The 20,767-nt window shown below is 38.5% G+C and overlaps 1 protein-coding gene across 1 annotated transcript; it reads left to right on the top strand.

The window, feature by feature from the left end:
* The first annotated feature begins 448 nt into the window (after nt 1–448).
* Nucleotides 449–18,805, top strand: aldocb (aldolase C, fructose-bisphosphate, b). The gene is made up of 9 exons (XM_067423664.1): nt 449–595; nt 12,226–12,359; nt 12,537–12,748; nt 13,282–13,336; nt 13,431–13,591; nt 15,452–15,535; nt 15,629–15,803; nt 15,921–16,120; nt 17,832–18,805. Exons 2-9 carry the CDS (start codon nt 12,248–12,250, stop codon nt 17,922–17,924), a joined length of 1,092 nt encoding a protein of 363 aa, XP_067279765.1. The 5' UTR covers nt 449–595; nt 12,226–12,247; the 3' UTR covers nt 17,925–18,805.
* The last annotated feature ends 1,962 nt before the right edge of the window (nt 18,806–20,767 follow it).

Consider the following 20,767-nt stretch of genomic DNA (forward strand, 5'->3'; position numbering starts at 1 on the left):
GTGTGTGTGTGTGTGTGTGTGTGTGTGTGTGTGTGTGTGTGTGTGTGTGTGTGTGTGTGTGTGTGTGTGTGTGTGTGTGGATAGAGAGAGAGAGAGAGAGAATTAATTCAAAGCGTACATTTTCATTATGCAAAACTGATTGTCTTTACCGTAAGTTCTTGTTTATGTATGTTTACTACTCAAACCAGCAACAGATATGAGCTATTATTATTGAGCTACAGTATATATTTGAAAGCACTTTTTTCCATACCAGATAAATATAACTAACCATTTTATTGGTTTGTATTAAATATCCACTATAGAACTTTTTTTTTTCTTTTTACATTGACTAACTAGCTATTCCGGCATGTTTTATTATATTTGTAAGCGCCTACGTGCTGGTGTACAGCACACCTCAAGCAATGAGATGTACCGATGTGACGACCACGCGAGGTCACTTTAAATGCTCATGAATATTAACTATTATTACAATAAGGTCGTGACCAAAGCCACGCCCCGATGTGGGTTGCTTTTTCTAAGCGGTCACGTTGCGTTGCGGCATTGAAACTGGAGGCTGTCGACAGCAGGGTATCTTTTGCATCACTCTCCTAAGCAGGTAAGTTTTTAAAGTCTTTAAATTAAATATGTATATAATTATAATGACACTGCAACTTTAAAGAATGAAATGTCATGTATTCGTTTTGTATCAGATTATTTTTTGTTGAATATAATTTTGTTAATTGCTGTATTTGAAACGTGTGTGTGTGTGTTCAAATGTATTTTTAAATGTACTATTTGTTTACATTGTAGTGTGTTTATTTGCTTTGACGTCAGAAGTTAATGCGTATCATCCGACAGGTGGTTCTCATTTTGTTATCAAAGGCCTTCTCCATCATGGTAACGTTAACTTACAATAATTAACACTTGTATATAGCAGATACTTCATAAAAGCTGCCTCTTTAATTTAGACAACTTTTGTGACGCATCTGCTATATTCACACACCTTATTTTTTGATTCAAATAGCAACTGTATAAAGAGACAAACATCATCACGTCTACATTCATGACATTCAATGTCACCCTGGGCAGCACGGGTGAAGACCCCATCCTCATCATCATCTCTCTTCCGTATATTTAGTGGAGCTAATAGACAGCTGACAAACCAAACTCATGTAACAGTGTTTATTAAAAGCATAATATTCATGTATAGGTCTGTAGAGTATCAGGGATGCGACTGATGTCTTCAGCAGGGAGTGTGGCCATTCTGCACGTAGGCATTTCATACATCAGTGTAGCTTTAGCCTAGCGGAAATTGAGCTAACGCGACGAGACTAGCGTGTCCTAATGTCCTTCAGATTTAATACACATCCTCACAACATACATGTTCTCCAACGAGCTATTACAGTAATTTACATCTAATTTAGGACCTGTCACTCGCTTTAAATGTTCCCCTCGGTGGCTTAAACATCCCACCTGCACCACTACCGACGCAAGCAGAACGCGCGCGTCGCGCTGCGTCACAGCAGTGCAGGAGGTTTGTAATGAATCACGCGAGCTGTCGTGCATGTATACGTGATGAAGATGGTGTCTCTCCTCTCTGAGGACGTAGCAGGGTCATGTATAATGTTGCTCAAGGTTAAACGGACTAAGCTGATGAAAAAACGACTAAGCTCAGGATGCGGTTCTCTAAAAACGGTGGCCTTTGACGCATATATTTTTCTTTTATGCAATTTCCTGTATCCTTCGCATGGACATTGTAGTTCTCAATGTATATTACATCTGTTTAAAGAAGTGCACGTGATGTGACACAATAAGCTCATCATACAATTTTCTCAATTGAGAAAGTGGTTTTGAATGTACATTTAAAACAAATAGTTTAGTGGGCAAATTATCTGTAAAGAATACTACCCATAATCCTGAAGTGAAATCAGACAAAGTGTTACCATGGAAACTAAAATGGTTGCGAATGAACTTGGCAGACACTCTCAAACAGCTATTTTTAAATTAAGGAATATTTTGCATTGACCTGGAAGACATGAAATTAGACTTGACAATTCCTATTTTTTTATGGAATATTGATGTATTTATTATAATTTATCTGTACACCCTATGTTTTTTTATTTTTTATTAATCTACATACCTTAACTTTAATCATAATAACTTCCTCCCTCTTGCAATGACATCATCTGTGATGCTTACTGGCACACAGATGGGAGATGGCACTCATGTGAGAATGGCCAATAGCACTTTTTTTTCCTAGTTTGAGAAACAGTTTGAAATGTCTTGCATATACATCATAATAGGGAAAGCTATTGTGACTTCTATTTCATGCTGACTTTAAAAGATATTGTTTTTATTTTAAGTCATTGTTTTTATTGTCTTTCATCGATCATAAATATTTTTTTGCTTTAGTTCAGTTTAGTTAGTTTGTAATGCCATGATTTGTCTCGCTGGCTGGTTTGTTTTATTGAAATCCCTATTGAGAAAACAACTGTGAAAGATGCTTCCAGAACAAATGTAGCTGATAAATGCACGTGTGGGTAGGAGTAGTGGACGTCACGTGACGAAAGGTCTTTGCAATTGGTCGGGAGGGCTGCCTGTTAGGGTGTGGCGAAAGGGTTATGTTCTAGCATTTCATCTCTCGGCATGCATATTACTCAGACCTGCAGAGATCCCTGTCTAAAAAAAAAAAAGGCCGGTCACTGTTGCGCATGATGCAGTACAGAGAAATCGATCTTGTCAGCTGTCACTGATGCCTAAAGTGTTTTCTTTTAGAAGCATCTTCTGCAAGGCCACCCACAGTACTGTGTATTTATATATCCCTATAAACATTTTTTTTTATATAGTTAGATCTGGATATATTAAAGGCTTGTATATTCAAGCATTATAGCATTAATTTGAAATCGTTAACTAAATGATTTAGAAGCGCTGTCTAATAAACTGTGTCATCATGACTCATCAAATATATTCACTTGCATGTAATGACTCTTTGTTAATGGCTAGCTAGCTAATGTGGTTTTCTGAAGAAGCTGTTGTTTAAACGGGGCTGCAAAATGCCTTATAATGAACTGTGACATTAGCAAGCAGTCTAAATAATATCATAAAATAACATTCATCAAAAAAACTTCTATTATAGTCATACTATTATAGTTCTATTATAGCATCCTTTTTGTTAAAGAATATACGATTGTGGCCAAAACTGGTTCTGCAATCATTTAAATGACTGTAGAGGTGTATCCCCTCTCCCCCTCCTCTCAACTCTAGGTTGCCAGATAAGCTGCAGGATCTGCAGGAACGTTTGTAGCTGCAGCTGTAGTAACTAGAGCAGAGCTGGCAACCCGGATGCCGAAACACTACTGACTTTGTGATTGGTAGATAGGTGGAGGGCGGAGCTTCAGGCCAAACGCAACATCAACATCAACAACAGTTAAGGGCTGCAACAACAACTTTTAAATGACAATATCCTGGCCTGACTACTGTTGTCTGTGATATAAGTATTCAAAATTAACATGATTTCTTAATGTCTAGTGACATATCAGGGCCATTTTATGATTAATTGAAATACATTTCTTACATACAGTTCCTTTAAAATACTTTTACAAAAAATAAATAAATACATTTAGATGCAAAATAAAAACATGCTATCAAGAATACAATGTAAAAAAAATCCAAAGTAAATTGCATATAAGCTACCATATAGAAGTGAGTTTTAGGACTAGAATATAAGTAACAATAAAAAGTGAATGCAAATAATGAATTAAAATAATTATTATCAAATAGATAAGCTCTGAACCCTCAGTACAATCCAGTAATGCCTGTGAAGTAAGTATTTACTTCATTATTAGTGTAGCACACAGTCTTATGGCAAGTAAAAAATGCTTTCAAAGCAGCTTTCAAAATGGCCGCCAGACAGTGAACACATGAAACTCATAACTCAGTGTGCAATCGTCTGATTAGCTTGAAATTACAGGAGGTATATAGTAACACATATCAGTTGGTTAGTAGGATGATGAAATTATTTTGAGCTCAAAGATAGTAGTGTTCTTAATGGGTTATTGAGATCCATCCATCCATCCACTTTTATTGAAGTTCATGGTTTATGTGACAGCAATTGTGTTGCAAGCAAAGGGCCAATGAAGGTCACTCACTTTGAATCAGGACCAGTGGACATCTATTCACCATGGGTCACTGACTATGGTCACACATCAAAATGACCTCTGTTTACCCTTTGCTCACAACACAATGCCAATCAAGCCAATGCAGTCCTTTAGCAGTAGCATTGCTCAAACTAAAGCCAGTAAGTGAAGCCTCCCATCTTACAGAGTGAAGAGATGGAATGTTAAAAGCATGCCGTAACGCATCCCTCGCAAAACTCAATAGATTTGAAATAGCTCTATGAATGAGGTGAGCGGCAGCCCTGGGCTGTGTTGTCCAGTGGAAAACCAATTGGAATCATCCACAGAGCTTCAGAGATTGTGTGCTTTCCTGTCATTTCAGTAATACTGTGATAAGTCATCTGCTAGCAAAGAAATACAGCAGTAGACGTTAGATGTAGAGAAACAGAAAGTTATTGGTTTCAGCCAGCTTGAAACCAATAACTGATTAATTTAGTTTCTCATTAAAACCTACATGAATTAATTTTAGTAAAATATCAGTTAAGGACAATACGTGAAAGGTTTCTCTTTTTCCATGCATTTTGTGCATGAACTGGTGTGTTTAGGGACACTGCGCAACCAACCTTGATTTACATCTACACCGACCAGCCAGTCTGTGCCGGTTTTGGCTTGTTCCATTCAGCACCGAGATGGGGGAGCACTCAACCTGGAAGACTATAAAGACATAGGAAGAGATTTAGACAAGCAGTGAACTGCAGTCAATTTAAAATATGAGTCATAAATATGGCAACATCTGACTAAGTGGCTGAGAGTATGAAAAGGATCCTTGTGAAAAGTGCACTTAATTTAATTTTTAATCTTGTAATTTACCTTAAATCATAAAATATACTTTTAAAAACTGTACTTGGCAATTAGTATTAATTTAACACAATTCCACAAAATTGGCCATGCTTTAAAGGGGTCATTGACATTGATTGTTTTTATTATTTTAATGTTCCTTGAGGTTCACTTGTCCTTCCAAACCTCTAAGACCTTTGTTCATCTTCGGAGCACAAATTAAGATATTTTTGATCAAATCTGAGCAATTTCTGAACTAACCTAGACTGCAGCATTATTGCCACTTTCAAGGCCCAAAAAAATGGTAAAGACATTGTTAAAATTGTTCATGTGATTCCAGTGGTTCAACCGTAATTTTATGAAGTGAGGAGAATACTTTTTGTGCAAAAAACAAACAAAAATAACAACTTTATTCAACAATCGTTTCTCATTTGTGTGAGACTTTTGCACTGTTAAAGGTGCCCTAGAATGAGTTGAAACAATATGTTCAAATGTTCCCTGATATCTACATAGAGGGTATGTGGTAGGGCTGCACGATATTGGGAAAAAATTACATAGCGATATTTTTTTCCCCAACGATATATATTGCGATATTGAGACCCATCAATCCAGGCTAAAGTCAATAATTACCATTCCATGATATTAATAATTTCACTAATAAGCAAGCTTCATTACAAGTGACAAAAAGAAATGTTGGAAAGTATGTGCAAACATGAAACTCAGGGTTGCCAACTTTTAAGTTTAGGTTGGAGTGAGATTTTTTGAGGGGCCGGGGGGGGGGGGGGGGGTGTAATGCTTTTGATCTTGATTCAGTATCAGTTTATATCTAGTATATATACTGTACATAATAATATGTTTGTTTTGGCACTAGTTTAAACATTTCTTGGGTCAAATTATATGTGCCATTCCATAATATTCACTTGTGACTGCTTATATAAGTATCTTTATTCATTAAAAAGATTAGGATGCAAGTTATTTAAGTTTTGAAATTTCACATTTAAAGAAATCTAGTGTTTGATCATCATATCTAAATATTTATTAGAATGCAAAGACTGCAATATATTTTTGAGCAACTAGATTAGATACATGTATATTTATTAAAGAGCCATAAGGCACCTAATGGCATTACAAATAAACATTAATATTTTTTAGCCACAAAATGACTCTAATTTGCCTCTTTGAATTGGAATTCTCTATTTTAATATTAATTACTACACTAATTGGAATATACATTTTAGAAGAAATACAAATATTAGAAGAAAAATATTTTAAGTGGTCATTTATTGACAATAATTGTTGCACAAATAGTATTTAGTACCAAAAGATCTCCTCAAAATATTCAATAAATATAATTTAATGAGTATGAGTGTGACCTATTAGTAAGGAATACCTGAGGGCTAAATTCAAGAATAACATTAATGTTAACAATGTTGAATCTCTATCACTCTCCATAATAAAACGATCCTGTAAATATGGCTGACTTAATAATCAATAAACACTAACACTATGCTGTACTGTTTACCAAAACTTGCAGCAAACATCTATATGGTGAAACTGTTGTGTATCCGCTTAAGCCATTTAAATTCATTGGCACGGCGCTAGAAGTATTGAGCGCTCATGGGCCACGTGACCAGCGCTCGCCGCAGGAAGACGAGAGCATGCAACTCCGCTTTTCAACGCCTCTGGCTTTAACATTATGCCACATTAGCGCCAAAACGCTATTTATTGTTTGAATTTCATTAAAACACATTTAAAAAAATTAAAGCTTATAGCTTTGTTTAATATCAAAAGCAGGTTTGGCAATTTGGCGTGAGATTGAGTTGGGCGGAGTGAGAGCGTGAGACAGAGCCTGAAAGCGTGAGTATCACGCCAGATGCGTGAGAGTTGGCAACCCTGGAAACTAAACCTACAGTAGGTGGCAGCTAGCCTGACAAGCCAGACCCACATCAAGATGTTTGGTCTGGAAACTCACCATAGACAGGGCTCAATCTGAGGGGCGGGATAAACGGTTGTCTTTCAAACTCCCTCTGCACGCGATAGGATAGCGCTACACCAACCAGAGCAATGAAGGTGAAACAGAGTTTGTTGATAGATTAAACATTCACCATATCCGGTTGTCAAAACTCTGAACACATCTTCCCTTTTTAAGAACTTCAGTGCCGCTCTTTGTTCTTTTCTCAGAGAAAAGCTTAACTCCAAGTCTTCCAGAATCGCCGTCAAAGCTGATTCGAAGGACCGCCGCCGTTCGCCAGTTTCTGTGTTTACTAGAAGCACACAAACGCAACTCAGCCGTCGTCATTATGGCCCCGCCCGCCGACTCTATACACGATGTGATTGGCCCGTCCAGATTGAGAGGAATACAGCTCAGAAGGATATTGAGAGTTCCTAGACGACACTTGCTGGCAGATTAAATTTGCTGCCGCTAGGGTGCGTCTAGATTTCTAGGCTAGGTGGCAGCAGGTGACCGTCTTAATGAGTGAGTCACTGAGTTGTTCATTCAAACTGAATCGTTCAGTAACACTTGTTGCTGTGAGTGAGACGCGTTACGGGTCTGCTGTGAATGATTTTCACTGCTGAAATAGAACAACAACACTAAATATTGCATCTAAAATGTAAGTGACTTTAAGTGAATGTTAATTAGTTGTTTATGGAACTGTCATATGAAATCAGTGTCATTTTCAGTCGTGATGGTATTCAGAAAACGCTCAAATCTTGTCATTTTTCTTTGAGAGGATGCACGAGCGTAAACAGTGTGACCTTATTATCGTCAGTTCATTGTATATTATTATCCTCTATCGATCTTCACTTGCACTAAATTAATGCACAGACATTCTTTCATTTTGGTGATTCGCTCGTTATTTTTTGTTTTAATCAGGCTCTTGTCCGTCGGGCAAGTAAAATTCTCTTTCACTTGTCTTTCAAAAAATCCACTTGTCCGGGACAAGCATTAATGTCGAGCCCTGCTTTGTATTCGTCGTAAAGAGCTTTGTGGTGTCGTTTTAAGTGATCAGACAAATTGGTGGTTTTCTTGTTTTGTGGCCACAGGTTTCTGACACACTATGCAAAGTACCTCATCCTCCTTTTTGTAGCCGAAATAGTCCTAAGAAGATGATTTCTGATACGAATGGGTTTTTTTTTTTGCAGCGGATCCTCTTCGTCGAACATTTTAGCAATAAATATTTGGCCGTGAGCGGTAAGCAGCAGCAGCAAAGCCAACCAATCACTGTGCAGGCACGCGGAACGTGCATGTCACCCCAGCAACAAACTTGTGTTTACTGTGTGCTACCGTTCTCTTAATATACCATGGGCTACTACCCTTCACATCGCATGTGCCGGCGATGTGACTATCGCTCACGCGCACATCAAGATGTCGATGTTAAAACAGAATATCGTTCAGCCCTAGTATGTGGCTTATTTAAGGGCAAAAAATGTCCAGATACAGTTTTACAGGTCCATTTACAACCCTATAAATTGTCCCTAGGATGTAATGCTGTTTTTGCCTTATTTGGAAGAGTAATGGATATTAATGCTGAGCTCTGCTCTGATTGGCTTATTTCAGCAACTCACAGCACACAGCAGTTCAGTTGTTCAGCGAAGCGGCTCGTGAGTCCTGACAGAACACAGACCGACTGAATGACACTTTAAACAGAACATCTCAAATGGAGATTGCTAAAATGCAGCTTAGCCTACTTGTTTATTGGTGTTTTCAGAGGATCCGCACGCGAGAGAGAGCTCACGTGCATATGGTTGCCAGATTGTACATGTTTAGGTAAAACACCGGATACTATAATACTATACGTGTTCTTCTTATAGAAAAGCTCTGTTTGGGGGATTTAAATTGACTGAAATCTGGCAAACACACGAACACTCTTCATGCCCTTAGACAAAACCAAAACCAGTAATTTTAGACTCGTCTTTTTTCGTCAACGATATTGCATGTTTATATAAGGCTAGTCACAATGTAAGCTACGCAGTGACTGTGATGTACTCTGAAATATTTTATCTGTGGGAAGGGTATGAAAAGTCCTCACGTCTCCTGCACAGCCTGGAACAAGGCGTGTCCATGAGAGCTGCCGTTTTCACTGTCCTCGAGGGTTGCTTGTTTATCTGCAGTCCCGATGATTCGGCTCCGTCAGTTCCGCCTGACAATGAACATTTTTGGACAGATGCAAATGTTGGGGGCGTACATATTAATGATCCCCAACAATTGCATCACGGTTGGCCTTATGTTGAGAACCACTTATTTTTCCGTGGTGTTTTTCATGCATGAGATTTATATAAGAAGGAGGAGGCAATGGTGTTTGAGACTCACTGTATGTGATGTCCATGTACTCAACTCTTATTATTTCACTATGGAAAGGTTAATTAAATTTTTCATTCTAGGGCATCTTTAATGTAGTGTAAACAGTGCAGCGTTTCCGAGTTCTATGTCAGAACACCGTCTTACCATTGGCCGACACTGTTCATGACGAATGCGTTATTTCCAAGTTCTCTTTATCCTAAAGTGCACTTCTTTTCCACAAAGGAAATAAACAATGTCCTTTAAATGAAATGCTGCCAATCCAGCTCACTAAAAGCGTGTAGTAACAGATATTCACAGACAGTGGGGCATGTCTAATGGGGATTGACAGCAGAGATTAGAGAATTGTGATTGCATAACAGCAGTAGAAAAACGCTCTGCTGGCTTTAGTCTGCATTATGCAATTCGGCCTCACTGAAGAGCTGTGAGGGAGAGTGGGCAGGAATATTAACCAACCATTTTAGATGCATACTGAATAATAGGACACGGTTTTGTTTATTCATAGCCAGCAGTCAGATGTATCCAGGGAGACAAATTGTTGTTCCTTGTGTGACTCTATGGGTAAAAAGACTAACCTGCTTGGAGCACTGGCAGGCAGTTTCCCATTCAAGTCATGATCTGACTCCCAAATTAAGAGCAGCACAAATGTTTTTTGAGCAGAAAATCAGCATATTAGATTGATTTCTGAGGGATCATGTGACACCGAAGACTGGCGTAACGATGCTGAAAATTCAGCTTTGCAATCACTGGAATAAATGCCTTTTTATATATTTTAAAACATATAAAAAGAAAACAACTGTGATTTTTAAATCGGAACAATGTTTCACAGTATTACTCTTTTTACTTATATTAGTTTTTTTATGACTGTGGGGAAGGGAAATATTTAATAGTTTTTAAATATGAAGGGGGGAAAAACACTAAACTTGGTGACGTTATCTGGCAAAAACATGACAACTGTGCAAAATAAAGCATACATCGACTACAACATAATTGGTTATTAACATTTCATTTGTCATCTCTTGTTTTTGCACGTTCATAATTTCTTTGAATGACAGCCTGTCAAAATGATGACCGATTTCATTGTGTTATCACAAATAAAACGATTGACTTAAACAATACGCCTAGAAAATCTTTAACAAATTTTATGTAATATTTAAATAAAGTCTGTCATAAAATGTACATTTTCCTAGGCTGGAGATCACTTGTGGCCACTACCACATGTGTGTTTGTATATACACTGCTCAAATTAAGGGACAACTTAATTATCACAGTATAACACCAAGTTGATTAAACTTCAGGGATATCAGTCTGTCCAATTAGGAAACTAAGTGAGTGTGAATCTGTTTCAACTGCTTTGGTTCAAATGCAAGTGACAACAGGTGCACTGGAGAGGCAACAGCAAGACAACCCCCAAAAAGGGAATGATTGCAGGTGGTTCTTGTCACTGTCTGTAGCATGAGGCACTACCTTCAAACCAATCAGGTTGCACAGTCAGTCCTGCTCCTCCAGTATGGCACATCCATGCGTCCCATCGCAAGGAGGTTTGGTCAGAAACAGATTTTATGAGGGCCAGACGTCCTCTAGTGGGACCTGTGCTCACAGCTCGATTGGCATTTGACAGAACACCAGAATTCCGTAGTCCGCCATTGGCGCCCGTGCTCTTCATGGATGAGAACAGGTTCACACTGAGCGCACGTGACAGATGTGAGAGAGTCTGGAAATTCCACAAGTGTGTGCGACATCATCCAGCATGACTGATTTGACGGTGGGTCAGTAATGGTCTGGGAAGGAATATCCTTAAAAAGTCACACAGACCTCCACGTGCTAGTCAATGGTTCCCTTACTGCTGTTAGGTACCAGGATGAAATCCTCAGAGCCATTTTCAGACTGGTGCAGTGGGCCAAGGTTCCTCCTGGTTCATAAAAATGCATGGCCACTTGTAGCTAGAGTGTGTAGGCTGTTTTGAAATCACGAAGCCATTGACTGGCCCTCACGTTCCCCAGACATTAATCCAATTGAGAACCCCTGGGACATCTGATTCTGAAGCTGCCAAGTAGCACCACAGACTAACCAGAAGCTCACTGATGCCCTGATCCAGGTCTGGGAGATCACCCAGGACACCATCCACCATATTGGCATATTAGCACATATGTTGCTTTGATGAACTTCATGAAAGTTGGATCAGTCTGTAACTTCAGTTTTGTTTTTTGTTTTTTTGATGTACATTTTGGGTATATTTTTGAATCCAGCCCTCAGTATGTTCATGATTTTGGTTTCCATTGACTGTTTTCACATAATATTTAGTTCTTAAATTATAGAATGTATTTAAAGTTTTTCAAATGTAATCTTTCATTCACTGAGATCCAATGTGTGAATTTTATTCTCTTTTTTTGAGTAGTGTATATACCATAGACTGTAAAAAAAAATGAACGTAGTGTCTGTGACATCACGCATTGGATTTTGATAATCCACTCTCAGAAAAAAAAAGTAAAGACGAGCTGGCCGTTGCCATCTTGGCAATGCGTGAGTCACGCCCGGATAACACAAAATGGGTAAACAGGTGTGATATGGGCGGAGCTTAGGTGACGCAATGACTATAGACTGCAGATAAATGGCTATCCACCTGTCACTCAAAGTAACCATGCCCTTAATTATGCAGAATTTATATGCGATTAATTTATATAATGTAAACGAATTGAGTTATAAAAAAGTCACCCCCTCACAGTTGTCATGAAGGGCAAAATTAGCCGTATGGACTAAACCAAACGTTTTTTTCTGCTGTAAAGTTGGGAATTTTAACATGGGGTTCAATGGAATTTTGCTCCCTTCTGGAGCCTGTCCCTAGTGGCCATCGAGGAATTGCAGTTTAAATTATTGGCTTCAAGACAGACCGTGGGAGGTTGCCGCTCTGTATATACGCACAGATTTTTTCCAATTTGTGAAGTTGCTGGTGAGATGGATAAAATGACAGTCATGTCTGTTCCTCTGTTACAGGTCACTTTGAGCCACAGACATCATGACACACCAATACCCCGCACTCACAACTGCGCAGAAGAAGGAGCTGCAGGACATCGCTCAGCGCATCGTAGCTCCTGGGAAGGGCATCCTCGCTGCAGATGAGTCCACAGGTCAGTGAGGGTTGCACCATATATGAATATAATGCATTCAGTTTGACCATTTACTCTCGCATCATGTTGACGTTTGACATTCTGTCATTCTTTGGAAATCGAGACATGCTGCAAAACACCCACGTCTGCTTTCTGCCAGTCTCTAACATCATGATTTTTATGTCTGCATCTTTACAGGTAGTATGGCAAAGCGTCTGAACCCAATCGGCGTCGAGAACACAGAGGAGAACCGCCGTCTTTATCGTCAGCTCCTTTTCACTGCTGATGAGCGCATTGACAAGTGCATCGGTGGTGTAATCTTCTTCCACGAGACTCTCTACCAGAACGCCGATGATGGCACATGCTTTGCCAAAATGATCAAGGACAGAGGCATCGTTGTGGGAATCAAGGTACAAGAACGATCAAACCGGTGTGATTAGAATGTTCAGTGCGTCACATGATCCACTGCAAAATTCAAATGTGGTTTCTTGGTTTGGCTGGTGCTGATCCAGAGATGCATGTGCTTAGCACTTCTCATATATCACAACTATTTAAATTTTTTTTTATAGTTTTTAAAATACACACTGATGTGTAGCAGTAGTAATCCTACATACACACCTATAAGGGGAAGACTTTATAAATAACACAGTAGGCAAAGGATTAGCATAAGATTATCAGGATAATGGAGGTTGTTTATGTTTGCAACAACCAAGTGCCCTAATTGTAGCTGTTTGAAGATTAAAGGCGTATTTGTGTGAAATATTCTTCCAAATTATACTTGTATTATTGCTTACTTATTGTTTATTGGTGAATAAAGCATAATTAAAATAAAATACTTTTCAGATTTATTAAATTATTAGAAAATAAATTTTAGTACTGGATTATTAGCAATGCTGCAATGCATGACAATTTGATCCTAAAGCAGGTTTTTTCTCTTTTTCAGGTTGACAAAGGTGTCGTCCCTCTGGCAGGAACAAACGGAGAGACCACAACACAGGGTAAGCTTACAGTTAACGCTATTTAATTTGTTAAAAAGGATGGCAGTTATGATGTTATGTTAATGGGCATAATGGGTTAATGGTTTGTCTTAAGGGCTTGATGGTCTGTCAGAACGCTGTGCTCAGTATAAGAAAGACGGTGCGGACTTTGCCAAGTGGCGCTGCGTGCTGAAGATCAGTGAGACCACTCCCTCAGAGTTAGCCATCATGGAGAACGCTAACGTCTTGGCTCGCTACGCCAGCATCTGCCAGCAGGTGAGCTCTTTAATTCTTGGCCAGTTTTGTGTTGATTTTAAAGGGGTGGTTCCGTGTTTTTTTTCTAGACTTGGTTGTGTTTATGGGGCGCAGTATAACATGTCTTAATACTTCTTTTAAACCTTTTAAACTTTTAAAACACCGTATTTTTTTAAATATTTTGCCTTTATTTCACACCGCTGTCTCCACTGTCCTTTGAACGGCTCGTTTGGTTCCTGCTTCTATGAAAGCCCATCCCTCCGAAAAAAAACGCAATGGTCTTAGATTGGTTAGATGGCTAAATGTAATTTCATGTATTTTTATTGGCTGAAGTGCCAAGCACAAGTTGTCCAGAAACGCCACGCCCCTTACCATTACGGGCAGAAGTCACATCTGGGGCAGTGTTTCTGTTAATAGCAAGGGTTTATGATGTCACCAACCCGTGAAGAAGCTCGTTGTAGTCCAAACCGGCCGTTTTTGTAGGCAATAAACAGCCATAACTTTAAAAGACAATATCTCTGTTTGCATCGAACTTTCAGCTCTGTAACTTTACATATACTGCTATGCTCAAGCAGAAAAATTACACACTAACTAAAGTTACAAAAAGTGAAATCGCATGCAACCACCCCTTTAAAGCAGTGTTATTATTGTTAATAAAAATAAAAAAAAATATGTCATTTACTCGCCCTCATGCTGTCCCAAACCTGCAAGGGTTTCGGTCATCTTCAAAACACAAATGAAGATAATTTTATTGAAATCTGGGAGATTTGTCACTCCATTGACAGTCTTACTTGACAATACCTTATTGGTTTTTGCAGAAGCTGAAACATGCTGTGGAACACAACTTTTTTCAAAAGTTTTCCAAAAACGTCAACCTGCACCAAATTTAACTTACTGCACATGCGTAAAATCTCACTGAGATGATACAGACATCATAACGTTATCACTATTCTTCTGGCAGGATCATTTTATTTAGCAAAATATCCAGGTCGCACTCAGTCAACCATCATGTTTGGTTTAAAACGCAACTCCACTCGTGTTTTGCAAATGCTTGTACATTTTCTGTCATCCTTGCAGGACTGTGATATGAAATGTGGAAAGTAAGGTATTTTAGCAACTGTGAATAGCACATAACTGGCAAAATAGCAGTATAAAGATACATATCTATTGGTACAAAATGCGCCACATCATTAAATATGCGTCATAGTTTTCAAATATCTCCATCTTCACAGTTCACACTATGACACGAAGACGGCATTTTCAAATGTCTGCTTTGGAGAGTGATTTCAAAAAGCTACGCTTTCGTTGACTAAAACTGCCATTTCAGTGTGGACGGAAGGCCAAAACGGAGAGAAAAATGTGTTTTTTTTAAACGAAAACGTATTAGTGTGGCCATGGACAGTACAAAAATGATTAATCGAAAAAATGATTAAAGCTAATTAGAAATATATCAGGGGAGAAAACCAAAACGATAAAAAAAGAAATGGCAAAAGCACATTGTCGGAAAGCTGTAACAACCACGGCCATCTTGGGTTTGTAGAGCTTCTACTACCTGGTGTCAGATGGCTGGGTGTATACAGTTTACCTGAGTTGTCCTCACACATGCTCCAAATAAAGTTCAAAACCAACAAAAATACACAAATGAAACCGTCCAACCATGCATGTTCATCATCACACTAATATCATTTCTAAAATGTAAAGTTTATAAATACTCCAATAATATTTATAATAAAAAACTACTAAAATGACACAAAAGAGATCCAAGTCACAAGGGTCTTGATGTTTAGATATTTTGTCGAAGCTAAACAATAGATATGACAGAGATAGTCAATGGAATGTGAGGATTTTTTTTATGTAATAAATATCGTCTTTGTTTTTCAGAATGGAATTGTGCCCATTGTGGAGCCAGAGATTTTACCTGATGGTGACCATGACTTGAAGCGCTGCCAGTATGTTACAGAGAAGGTACATAAAAACAGAAATCAAGTTATATCATTTGAACCGAAGTTTGTTAATGGGTTGACACGTTTCATTTACTTATTTCCCATGTATCTCCAGGTCCTTGCTGCCTGCTACAAGGCCCTGTCTGACCATCATGTCTATCTGGAGGGAACTCTTCTGAAACCCAACATGGTGACACCTGGTCACTCCTGCCCCACCAAATTCAGCAATCATGAAATTGCCATGGCAACCGTGACAGCGTTGCGCCGCACCGTTCCCCCCGCAGTAACAGGTGAGTCTATGCTGTTTGAGGCCTAAAGAATGAGGTTGCTTGTCATTTAAGATTATGAAGAATGCAAGAATACAGTTACTACTGGAAACATAATCCGTTTCGTAATTCCTCTGGCAGGCGTGACTTTCCTCTCTGGAGGTCAGAGCGAGGAGGAGGCGTCCATCAACCTGAACGCCATCAACACCGTCCCTCTGACAAAACCCTGGGCCCTCACCTTCTCTTATGGACGTGCCCTGCAGGCCTCTGCCCTGAACGCCTGGCGCGGGGCCAAGGACAATGAAAAGGCCGCCACGGAGGAGTTCATCAAGCGTGCCGAGGTCAGTTATTCAAATAATTTCCTGATTAAGGTGCAGTCAAATTACCAAAGTTTCACTGGCAAGTAAGGTCCATTGTCACTTTCAAACCAAGCAGCTTTCTGTTGGTTAATATGGCAACTTTGTTTGCACACTTTTGCACAAAAATTAAGCACACTTTAATGCAAATTAACATTGTATGAATTATGTTGTTAAATATAGTTTTTATTTATGCTAATTTTTCTAAATTAATATTATTATTAAATTATTATTATTTATTTTATAGATTTTTCTATATTATATTCATTTAGATCGTTAATCTCTTACAGAGCCCCTAAAGGGACATGGTAAGGGAAAAATGATTTCAATGTTTTTGCGTTCTCTCGCAAATGTTTTGCGTTCCCCATAAACTTTGTGTTCCCTCACAAAACTGTTCTTTGCAAGCGAATACAAAGTTTTCTGGATAACGCAAAACATTTGTGAGTGAACGCAAAAACATTGACATAATTTTCTATTCCTTCTCATTTTTTTCATGTCCTTTTAGGGGGCTCCATAAATCTCAAATAAAGGTTTTTTAAATTATTTTCATAAATCATGATAGGCTAAATTCATAGGTAAACCTTGAATGACTTTAGAGCTGTTACTAACGATTATTTTGGTAATCGTGTAATTGGTTGATTATTTTGACGATTAATCGAGTAATCGGATATTATTATTTTTATGGTAATAAAAATCAACCCAAGCAAAGACCTAAACCTTTAAAATTACTTTAAAATAGATATACAAAAAGGCAATAATATTTGGCTACACTGTTAAAAGTCATAATTTGCTAAATATAAACATTTAAACAAATATAAACATAAGAATATAAATCATTGTGTGTACATTCGGTAACTGGTTTTTAATATCTTGTGCAGCCTTAGAAAATGATCTAATAATGCGGTTCATTGATTCTTCTCAGTGGAATGCGGCACCTCCAGTATTTTGCCGTTACTCAACACTGGTAATTTGCAGTCAAGGACTTTTTTAAATCGAGTATTAATCATTCCAGTGTGCGCTTTGCTTTAAAACATAAGCTCTGTCGTATTCTATAGTACTTGAAGAGGGACAATAATACTTGAAGAGTACAATAAGTGCGCAAGAGCCTGTTACATTGACGCACAAAGAACAAACTGCGTATGTGCGCGCTCTCAATCACTGATCGCACGTTGCATTCACGTACAGACACATTTCAGTACATTTGCGTCGTTTCCACACACACTCGGGAAGGATAGGCTAAGGATAGGATGTGTAGGCTGCTGTGTTTAGTAATCGTAGGTTTGTGTAGTCAAATTGGCTGTCAAAACAATCTTGTTTGTTGTTGTTGCTCTGTACACACTATACACTGAATTCTGTAACGTTTTTTTTCTTTCATGGTGTGTTAGGTGTATTATAAAATATGGATGCCTTATATTTAGTTTTCAGATTGTTAACTCTGCTGGATATAGCAAATGATGACAAAATGAATGTGTTTAATGAGAGAAATGCTGTAAGCGCAATTTTTTACGATAATTACGCATTTAATCATGATTAATCACACAACAAGAGTGTGAAAAAATAATCGATTGACAGCCCTAATATATAGCTATGTGAATCTGTATGTAACTGCTGGGCTGCAATTATTCTTTATGTAAGGCTAATGTAATAAAATTGCTGATTCAGGCAGCATAACCTGACCTTTGTGAACTTTCCTCAGGCTAACGGATTGGCTGCTCAGGGCAAGTACGTCTCCAGTGGAACCGGCGGAGCAGCAGGACAGTCCCTTTACGTGGCCGATCATTCCTACTGAGCATCCCAGCATTCCAGCTTCCGCCAGCCAATAGTATAGTGCACAGCTGCTACCCTTCCTGTCACCAACCAATCACAGGCCTGCGCTGTCTTCTGTACTTTAGGGTTGTCGTTGCAATGTCTTATATCTATTTAAAATGTATTAAACTTTAGAAACAGAAATGGGAGAACAATAAAGGTACGAAGCAGATTTTTATTTTTGAAGAGTTCTAGGCGTGGTTTCATGCTGAAAACAAGAAAACAGTATTTTTTTGTGAGTGGTTAGCAAATGTATATGTATGTCAGCCATTTGTTTTTATTATTCCAGTTTAAGTCATTCCAATGCAGGCACCAGCCACTCGAATTGACTTGTCACATTCCTTTCAGTGCGGTATGACCTCATCAGTCCTCGTGATGTGTGGATGATTTGAGTATTGGAGTTCAGAACTGTGTATCCCAGCAGGGGCCGTTTATTATATAGGAAATGAAACAGAGTAATATATAATTGCTAGTTAACATTAACTCCAGACTCTGATAAATATTATTTTGTGTTGTTCACGTGTAATATTAATGCATTGTCTGGGTTGTGATTACTTTTCAAGAAATTTAATATAAAATACTAATAATATTAGTTTGAAACAATGACAGTTATTTTAAAATTCTGCTCTGTTGTGTTGTGTGCTTGGGTGTATCATGCTCTCCCTTTCCTCCACATATAAGTGACAGTGCTACATGAATAAAAAACTTCTGTTGGTTGTAAATGGCGGGGCGGACCAAAATGTGGAGCTTCTGGGAAGGGGAGTACTCACTGCTCTGTTCACAAAATGTGATGTGATTTGATGTTGTTCTCTAAGCACTTTGTGTGTCAGATAGTAAAAACTAACATAAAAATAATTTAAAACCCAGAGCCTCTTCGTCATTATTATGCAGGTATTTCATACACCATCGCTTACAGTTGCAAATTCAATTAAATTTGACAGCTTTCCTCTACAGACCCCTAGCAATTATCTGAATTAAGCATATTTAGTTTAGTAAGCATATTTAGTTTTTTTACTTAATATTATAGAAGGCAGTTTGTATAATAAATGGGCAATAAACATCTGTTTAATCACTTAATGGAGAAACATCAACAACATCACAATGGAGTTCATTCATTATTTTAAAGCATTAAAGGCACATCCAATGTTGTGAGACCTTTAGATGTATTTGATTAAATATTACAGAAAATGAATATTAAAATTAGCTGTTTAAATTAAAAAATTTTCAGGTCTTTTATTGTTTTAATACTGAAGATTTTGGCATACAGCTCAGGAAAACCCCAAATTCATATCTTAAAAAATTAGCATATCATGAAAAGGTTCTCTAAACGAGCTATTAACCTAATCATCTGAATCAACTAATTAACTCCAAAAGATTCCTGAGGCTTTTAAAAACTCCCAGCCTGGTTCATTACTCAAAACCGCAATCAAGGGTAAGACTGCCAACCCGAACCTGTCCAGAAGGTCATCATTGACACCCTCAAGCGAGAGGGTAAGACACCGAAAGAAATTTCTGAACGAATAGGCTGTTCCCAGAGTGCTGTATCAAGGCACCTCAGTGGGAAGTATGTGGGATGGAAAAAGTGTGTCAAAAAACACTGCACAACGAGAAGAGGTGACCGGACCCTAAGGAAGACTGTGGAGAAGGACCGATTCCAGACCTTGGGGGACCTGCGGAAGCAGTGGACTGAGTCTGGAGTAGAAACATCCAGAGCCACCGTGCACAGGCGTGTGCAGGAAATGGGCTACAGGTGCCGCATTCCCCAGGTCAAGACACTTTGGGCTACAGAGAAGCAGCACTGGACTGCTGCTCAGTGGTCCAAAGTACTTTTTTCGGATGAAAGCTAATTTTGCATGTCATTCGGAAATCAAGGTGCCAGAGTCTGGAGGAAGACTGGGGAGAAGGAAATGCCAAAATGCCTGAAGTGTCAGTACCCACAGTCAGTGATGGTCTGGGGTGCCATGTCAGCTGCTGGTGTTGGTCCACTGTGTTTTATCAAGGGCAGGGTCAATGCAGCTAGCTATCAGGAGATTTTGGAGCACTTCATGCTTCCATCTGCTGAAAAGCTTTATGGAGATGAAGATTTGTTTTTTCAGCACGACCTGGCATCTGCTCTTCTGGCATCCGACCTGGCAGTGCCAAAACCACTGGTAAATGGTTTACTGACCATGGTATTACTGTGCTCAATTGGCCTGCCAACTCTCCTGACCTGAACCCCATAGAGAATCTGTGGGATATTGTGAAGAGAAAGTTGCGAGACGCAAGACCCGACACTCTGGATGAGTTTAAGGCCGCTATCGAAGCACCCTGGGCCTCCATAACACCTCAGCAGTGCCACAGACTGATTGCCTCCATGCCACACCGCACTGAAGCAGTCATTTCTGCAAAAGGATTCCCGACCAAGTATTGAGTGCATAACTGAACATAATTATTTGAAGGTTGACTTTTTTTGTATTAAAAACACTTTTCTTTTATTGGTCGGATGAAATATGCTAATTTTTTAAGATATGAATTTTGGGTTTTCCTGAGCTGTATGCCAAAATCATCAGTATTAAAACAATGAAAGACCTGAAATATTTCAGTTGGTGGGCAATGAATCTAAAATATATGAACGTTTAATTTTTATCATTACATTATGGAAAATAATGAACTTTATCACAATATGCAATTTTTTTGAGAAGGACCTGTATTGTTTACTTAGTCCTTTGAATTCATATGGTATTAATTGAAGTAAAACGTTTTTAATTATTTACCATTACCCAAAATGTTATATTTAATATAAAATATTTAACCCACATTCTATGAATTCTATAACTATTTATACAC

This window comes from Pseudorasbora parva, chromosome 18 (assembly GCF_024679245.1).
Source record: "Pseudorasbora parva isolate DD20220531a chromosome 18, ASM2467924v1, whole genome shotgun sequence".
Taxonomy (NCBI): Eukaryota; Metazoa; Chordata; class Actinopteri; order Cypriniformes; family Gobionidae; genus Pseudorasbora; species Pseudorasbora parva.

What these genes read in the sequence shown, in the direction of transcription:
- aldocb (XM_067423664.1), top strand. Translation starts at nt 12,248, where the DNA reads ATGACACACCAATACCCCGCACTCACAACTGCGCAGAAGAAGGAGCTG. An exon ending in GCATCGTTGTGGGAATCAAG is followed by an intron (nt 12,749 to 13,281) that starts GTACAAGAACGA and finishes TCTCTTTTTCAG; the next exon opens with GTTGACAAAGGTGTCGTCCC. An exon ending in AGTTCATCAAGCGTGCCGAG is followed by an intron (nt 16,121 to 17,831) that starts GTCAGTTATTCA and finishes AACTTTCCTCAG; the next exon opens with GCTAACGGATTGGCTGCTCA.